The 8138-nt window shown below is 36.0% G+C and overlaps 1 protein-coding gene across 1 annotated transcript in view; it reads left to right on the top strand.

Annotated features, from left to right (window-relative positions):
- CUNH6orf118 (chromosome unknown C6orf118 homolog) overlaps positions 1-2119 on the top strand; it is a 32252-nt gene extending 30133 nt beyond the window's left edge. Inside the window, exons 8-9 of the mRNA XM_023706510.1 lie at positions 1532-1585; positions 2054-2119. Coding sequence (XP_023562278.1) covers positions 1532-1585; positions 2054-2119 — 120 coding nt within the window. The remainder of the gene's footprint in view (positions 1-1531; positions 1586-2053) is intronic.
- Positions 2120-8138: the final 6019 nt, after the last annotated feature.

Genomic DNA, 8138 nt, shown 5'->3' with positions numbered 1-8138 from the left:
TTATTTATTTATTTATTTATTTATTTTTGTGGTACCAGGGATTGAACTTGCCAGACAGGCACTTATTCTATTAAACTATCTCCCCGGCCCGTTAAATGATTTAAATCATGACCGAAAAATGCAGCATAAAACTTATCATTTTAACCATTTTAATTGTACAGTAAAGGGATTAAATACATTCACCTGGGCGGTGATTACCACAACCCATTTTTGGGTCTTTTTTGCTCTGAAGCTCTGCATATGTTAAATGGGATCATTTATCTTTAGCACACTATTCCTATGTCTTGATCCTAACTAATTATTATATTTATTTGTATGTATTTATGTACTTTTTATATTTTAGGGAAGGGTCTACAGGGTGTTCAGGGTCTCATTATAAGATTGGCCTCATAATGATCTGCCTGTTTCCAGCCTCCCAAGAGCTGAGATTACAGGAGCACACCACCACGGCCAGTCTCAATTGCCATCTCAGCACGCCCTGCGGGGGTGGCCAGCATGGCAAGCCAGGCATGGAACCCTGGCCCCTGCGCCTCTTTGCAGGTGCTTTAATCCACTGAGCTATTTGGCTGCCCCTATTTTTATGTATTTATAAGATCTGTTACTATTATAAAAGAAAGTTTTCAACCATTTGACCATACCTTTTATAATCATTTATTGCTGACATGTGTGTTACTTACTGATACAGGCATACCCTGGAGACACTGTGCCTTTGGTTTCAAACCATCCCAGTAAAGGTTATAGTGCATTGAAAAGGATACCACAAATTTCATTTTCCAGCATATATAAAATTTATACTATGTCTTAGTATGTTAAAAGTGTGACAGCACTGTCTCAAAACTGTACTTTAATTAAAAACAACGTGTTGCTAAAAAGTTAATAATATTTGAGGGGCTGGTGAGATGGCTCAGTGGTCTAAAGCACCTACTTAGAACAAGCTCGGCAAAGCACAGGGACCGTAGTTCAATCCCCCAGCACCACATGCCAGCCAGCCCCGCCCCCTGGTGGGCTGATCTGACCCCCCCCACCACACACACACACACACAAATAAATAAAAATTAAAAAATAATAATAATATTTGAGCTATTGAAAAAGATGCATTACTAAATTTGCTTAACCAACATTTGTCACAGACCTTCAATTTGTAAATAATTATGTCATCTATGAAATATGATAAAGCCAAGTGCAATGCAGTGAAGTCTGCTTGCCATCATGTATTCATAAAGAATTGTTTCCAGCCATTAAAAAGTGAGATTCCTTTCAATTGATAGGATTTTTCTAGTGCTTTTCTTTAACCTGTTGAAGCAGCAAATGTTACCTCTTTACTTTTTGACCTAGCAACATAAGATTTATCTTTTTTCTTATTTACATATCATTTGATTCCTTGTTTATTCATTGGCTTTTAAATGATGTCCTTTTGAATGTCCTTATAACTATAATGACAGTATTCATATATTTTCTTTTATAAGTAGTAAACAGTAGTTAAAAATATTCCTAACAAAATATCTTGCTTTGAAAACCACACCTTCTTCAGAATGAAGCTGTAAAACTGGAAACAGCAAATAAGATTCTACAGAAGAAAATGCAAGTAAGTTTTCTTTTGTGTGCGATTCAGAGTTTACAGAAATATTTCCTGAAGTATTTGCTCATACTCAATTAAGAATACATGCATTTTTCTGAATAATAAATTCCTGTAATAATTGGAATATCTGACTATAAATATATTCACTTAAAACTAGACTAGTATAAGTTCATTTATTAATAAAAATAACTCTTACATTTTAACAATGGAATATGCTAGTCATAAGCACTTTTCTCACTCAGCCATGCATTACTGTTCAATGTATTGCATTTATTCATGGCAAGAATCTAATGAACTGGCTCTGATAGACACTTTGGAGATACCTCCTTCAAAATTCTTCATAGTTTGCTTTAGTACATAAAACTAAGAATGATAACCTATCTAGGAATGATCCAGATATAATTCAGAAATGATAATCTATCTACAATCAAATTTGCTGCTATTATATGACCAAAGAATTTTTAATTTTTGCAGGTCATTGAAAACAATGTGAGGCAGATCATGAAAAAGAGTAAGATCAGTGAGGAAGAACAGGAGTAAGTTTTTCTATCATGATACAAATATACGAAAAAAGAAAAAGAAAAAAAGGGGCTGGGGAGCTGGCTCAGTGGAATAAGTGCTTCCCTGGCAAGCACAAGGGCCTGAGTTCAAACCCCAGTTCCACAAAAAAAAAAAAAAAAGATAAAAATATATGTAACATCTTTGATCAATTTTGATTTAGTGTATTGTGAGAGATATGAATCTAGTTTCTATTTTTCTCCTCCTCCTCCTCCGTCTTCTTTTTTCAGTGCTGGGGATTGAACTCAGGACCTTGCACTTGCCAGGCAAGTGCTTATTCTACTAAGCTATCTCCCCAGCCCATACAGTGCTAGATTCAGTCTTCAGCATATGGAAAGTCAGTTTTCCCCGCACCATTTAGGAAAGAGCCTATCTTTCTTCCAGTAAAAGTGTTTGGGCACTTTGCCAAAAGTAAGATGACTGATTATGTTTAGAGTTGTCTTTGGATGTTTTATTCTGCTCCATTGATACTCAGGTCTGGTTTCTTTGTTTTTTTTCTTTCTTTCTACCAATACTATGCTGTTTTTATTATGTTAGCTTTGTGTTATAACTTCAAATTGGGAACTGTGGTGCCCCTGCCTAAATATTAACACAGAAACACTTAATCTGATCAAGTATAAAATAGATAAAACTCAGAAGAATATATGCAGTGTATTATTTCTTGAAGCTGTACTTTCGATTTGATTTGAAACTGTCTCATTGCTATATGTTTATCAATAAAACTTTGAAAAGAAAAAAAACATGGAAATGTTAAAAAAATAGATAAAACTCTTTAAGACATAGGTATAGTCAAAGACTTTGTGAACACAATCATGATTGCATATGAGATATTATCAAGAATAAACTGAGATTACATCATACTAAAAGCTTTTGTAGGGCTGGCAAAATAGCTCAGTGGATTAAAGTCCTTGCAAACAGGTGAAGGGGCTGAGGGTTCGATCCCCGGGGCCTGCCACGCTGGCCCAGCCTCTGGGGCATGCTGAGGTGACAGTGGAGACTGGGCATGGTGGCACATGCCTGTAACCTCAGCTCTTGGGAGGCTGTAAACAGGCAGATCACTATGAGTCTGATTTAGTAGTGAGACCCTGAACACCTTGTAGGCCCTTCCTCTAAAATACAAAAAATAAAATAAAATCTTTTATGCAGCAAAAGAAACTACAAACAGCAGAGACAACAAATGCAAAAAATTTTACCAGCTATTCCTCAGACAAAGGACTAATATCTAAAATATATAAATAACCTAAAAAAGTCAAACAGTGCAAATTTAGACTCAATCTGAAGTGAATAAATGCTTCTCAAATGAAGAAATGCAGACAGAAAAAAAATATGAAGATATCAGATATCATTGGTCATTCAAAAGATGCAAATTAAAACAACACTGAGAGTCCATCTTACCCTACAAAGAATGGCTGCTGTCAAGAATTCAACCAATGGGCTGGCAAGATGGCTCAGTGGTCTAAAGCACCTACTTGGAACAAGCTTGGCAAAGCACAGGGACTGCGGTTCAATTCCCCAGCACCACATGCCAGCCAGCCCCGCCCCCTGGTGGGCTGAGCTGGCCACACACACACACACACAAAATAAATAAATAAAAAAAAAAAAAGAATTCAACCAATAACAAATGCTGGAGTGGCTGTGGGGGAAAAGGAGCTTTTCTGCACTGTTGGTGAGAGTGTAAATTCATGCAACCAATTTGGGAATCAGCATATAGATTCTTCAAAAATTTAAACTAGAATTTCCAGTTGACCCAGATATTGATACCTTTCTGAAAGAGTTAAAAGAATCACACCCCAGCAACACATGCACACCATGTTTATAGCAGCACAATTTGTAATGTAGGTAACAACTCAGATGCTCATCAGATAAATGGATAAAGAAAATGTGGTTTTTCATGACTCATCCAGATGGCTGACACTGACAAAAGATCTATAAACTGCTGTACATAGTTTCAGGGTAAATCCTGAGGGAATTTGGCTGACCTTGTCAGATACAAAAGTTACATTTTTTGTTATATAGGTCTTGCTTTATCTTGCTCTTAACCACCCAGCCAAAAAGTATAACCAAGAGGTATAAAAAGTAAACCATATTAATGAGCTGAACTGTAAATGACTCAAGTCAACAATTTCTGACATTGCCTGTTCTGCTGATAACCCACTACTATTATGGACTCTTGGACTATATTGTGTTATTTTGCTGAATGCATGCACCTACAATATTTGAATGGCAATGGAACAACCATCCCTGACAAAACAAAACAAAAAAGGGGGATATAAGTGAAGGTCCATTTTATAGTGGATATACAGCTACTTTCTCTTAGCTCAATGAGAAGAAAGATTTGTACTAATAGTGTTCAGACAAGATGTGTCTGCATCTTGTACTATGAATAACTACTACAAAGACAACAATATGCAATGTGTTAATTATTGTAACTCTTCTACTAACCTGTTTTGAAACTTTCTCATTGCTATTTCTTTCTCATGAAAATTAATTAAAAAAATAAAAATAAAAACTAAAAAAATTAAAAATGTGGTTTCTATATACAATAGAGTACTACTCTACTATGAAGGCTAAATTTGAAACCTCAGGCAAATAGATGCCCCTTGAGACCATGATTTTAAGCAAAATAAATCACACATTTAAATATCACACTGCTTCTCTTGTGTGAGAAGCCAAAAGTACAAATAAGGACCAAAATGGATGATAGGAGGAAGAAATTGTTGAATTGGGAAAGTGAACAAGAGAGGGGAGGGGAGAAGGGAAGGAAGGCAAAGGGGAAAAAGCACATAAAAAATAAGCACAACATTTACATGGACAAATCTGCTTAATACTTCCCCTACTTCTCTCCCAGGACCCCACACCATGCCTTGCCTACAGTCAGTCTCATATATAAAATAATTTACAAAGTAAATTATTTATTCACCTACTTACTTCCAGTGATATACAACCAGTCACAGCTTTTCGGTAGTCTTTTCCCTCTACCTTGGCCTCTGTAAATGTTTCTTATTTCCATACCCCATGCTATACTCCCTTTATCAGGACTTACACACACAAATTGTATGTATATCTGTTTATTTTATTTTTGAATCAGTGAAATTGTAAATTGTCCTAATCTACTTTTGAAATAAACATTTAGTTAAGAAAAAGAATGTAACTGGCTTATCTTAATTTTCTTTCCTAAGTTTAGGGTTCACTTCAAAACCATTCAACTTGAGGAGCCAGGGAGATAGCTCAGTAGAATAAGCACTTGCTTTGCAAGTGCGAGGCCCTGAGTTCAATCCTTGGTTCAAAAAAAAAAAAAAAAATCAATTTAAGATATACACATACATGTTTTTTTTTTTTTAAAAGAAAATATTTCTAGGAAACAAAATAAAATCCTACAATAGCAGATGTTTTACACATAAATAAATGTTTTTTAAAAGAAAATCCAGGGCTGGGGAGATAGCTCAGTAGAATAAGTGTTTGCCTGGCAAGCTCAAGGGCCTGAGTTCAATCATTGGTTCTGCCAAAAGAAAGAAAAAAAAGCTTTAAAGAGACAGAATCATGGTAAAAGAAAATCCAAATTCCTAATGTTCTATTTATTACAAATAAAAGTGCAAGAAAAGCCTTTGAATCCTCTGTAACATCTGCTTGATTAATTTCCTAAACCAAGTGAAATATTTGAGATGGATTATTTTTTAAATGGAGAAAATACTTTAATTTTAATACTTTAAAATTATTTTGCTACTAATCACTTACTGATACTTGTTTCTATGTAGAATAAATATTTCTATATAGAAATGCACAGAATTGAAAAAGTCAAATAGATTCCTAATTTATGGAAGATAGCAGAAGTAATCTGATCATATAATAGTGAATAGGAAGAAAGAAAAAAACAGGATGTTTTCCACAGATTCCCACTTTAACAGGAGACTTTCATAGCAAACTCTAATAATCATTTTTTGTGTAAAATGTGCTTCAGTGAAGGGCCATCTATTTTATAATTTGTTTGACCAAAATTCTTCAATGGGGTGGTGGTGAGACAGGAGCTCAGGGCTGCTCATGAGGAGAATAAGATGTTGATATAACCAGTAACAAAACAGGCTGGAAATTGTTGCTAACATAAGAGAAGGGGGTGGGTTCTATTTTTTTTTTTTCAGAACCAGGGATTGAACTGAGGCCCTTGCGCTTGCAAAGGAAGCGCTTTTTCCACTGAGCTATCTCCCTGGCCCAGTGGGCTCTATTTTTGGCAGCACTTGGTTTCAAATTTGGTAAAGTATTTCTAGGATATGGAGAGGTACTAAACTAGAGGAAAGTGAAAAATTAGGATCCTAGAGGTGAGCTGTGTGTATGGTTGCACCTTAGACCTTAAAAATGGATCTAATTCCTGACGGTGTGAAATGTAGGAGGGCCTTGGATCAATGAGGCCCTTGGAAATACCGAGTTTTTAGGATAAAGGATAAGAAATCTATGCAAAGATTTGTATCTAAAAACATACAAAGCAAGAAAAATTCTGAGTGAGCATTTCACAGAATGAGTGGAAAGCATTATCAAAGACTGCAGGTAATCAGGGCAGAAGTGAGGCTCAGATCATTTGGGCAATAGGAAAAGGTACCTCACAGAACACAAGATTCCAAGTGAAAATAAAACTGTAAACATAATGAAAGATGTTCAGTACTGCAATTTCATGAACTTGGAAAAGTAAAGTGATATCTGCTGCTGATTGTACAATGTCCATAAAATAATTCCTTGCGATGCTCTGTCATGAAATTACTGCTGCTTCATTTTCTAAAAGTGGGCTGGGGAGATGGTTCAGTGGAATAAGCACTTCTCTGGCAAGCGCAAGGGTCTGAGTTCAATCCCTGGTTCTGCCAAAAAAGAAACGTAACTGTTGTAACCCAAAAAATCAAAAATTGGACTCAATGTTTTCTAAACGTCTTGAATTTATCTCAGGCCTTATGTTTTATGCTAAATAGCTAGTATGTGTTGAAGTAAGCATTCTTTGTATGATTCATTAGTGCTATTTTGTAATTAATATAAAATGTTTCAGTGAATTATAATGAATAGTTCAAAAAAAGATATGCAACAATATGCTTTTCTCAAAACCATTTACTCAAAACTACGTTAGATATAACATTTTTGATGTACTAGAACTTCTGAGCACTAATTTTATTTATTTATTTATTTACTTATTACAGTACAGGGTCTTACTACATAGAGTGGACTCATAATGATCCTCCTGTTTTCAGCCCAAGCACTGGGATTATAGGGATGTGCCACCACACCCAGTCTCAATTGTTGTCTCAGCACACCCCGTAGCATGCCGGGGATCGAACCCCAGTCCCTGTGTCTGCCTAAGCAGGTGCTTTAATCTGCTAAACTATCTGACCAGCCCTTGAGTGCTAACTTTAAATACATATATTATACTTTTTCTTATGTTTGAAATACTTAGCCTAAGATCTAAACATCAAAATGCACGTATTATTTAGCAATAAATTCACTGGAAAAAGCTACAATGTTGGGGCAAATTCTTACACAAAGAATTAGGAAAGGGGGATTATATGGCTGTGGTGAGTTTCTTTTCTCAAATGATGTATATCTAGTGATACTAAATCCTGGGAAAACCCTTTAAATGCATTACTTTAAAGTTTGAAGACAGCAAATCATTCATTCATATTATATATTTCCTAAGTTTATACTTTACACAATTATTTTCCTTGAAGTCAGTTCTACAGTTCAAATCTCCAGATCTGGTATGACTGGGAACAGTAGAACACTGTCCCAAACCAGCGGGTCAGTCAACGAAGGTCACCTGGGGGAGGAGTGGGGAATTGAAGAGGGGACAAAGGACAGGAGACGCGAGAAACGAAGGCAAGACAAAGGTTCTGATCAAGCCTCGTTTATTTAGGGGAGGTTCTGGGTATATATAGGGGGTGATGGAATGAGGAAGTCTTGGCTCTTGGGGTCAGCAGGTATCTAGGCAACGGGGAGGGTGCAACCCCTAGGGCATAGCACGTGATTCCCA

This window comes from Octodon degus, unplaced genomic scaffold (assembly GCF_000260255.1).
Source record: "Octodon degus isolate 3935 unplaced genomic scaffold, OctDeg1.0 scaffold00261, whole genome shotgun sequence".
In the NCBI taxonomy this organism is placed as follows: domain Eukaryota; kingdom Metazoa; phylum Chordata; class Mammalia; order Rodentia; family Octodontidae; genus Octodon; species Octodon degus.
The sequence above is the reverse complement of the archived record's forward strand: the minus strand, read 5'-3'. Positions and strand labels throughout refer to the sequence as shown.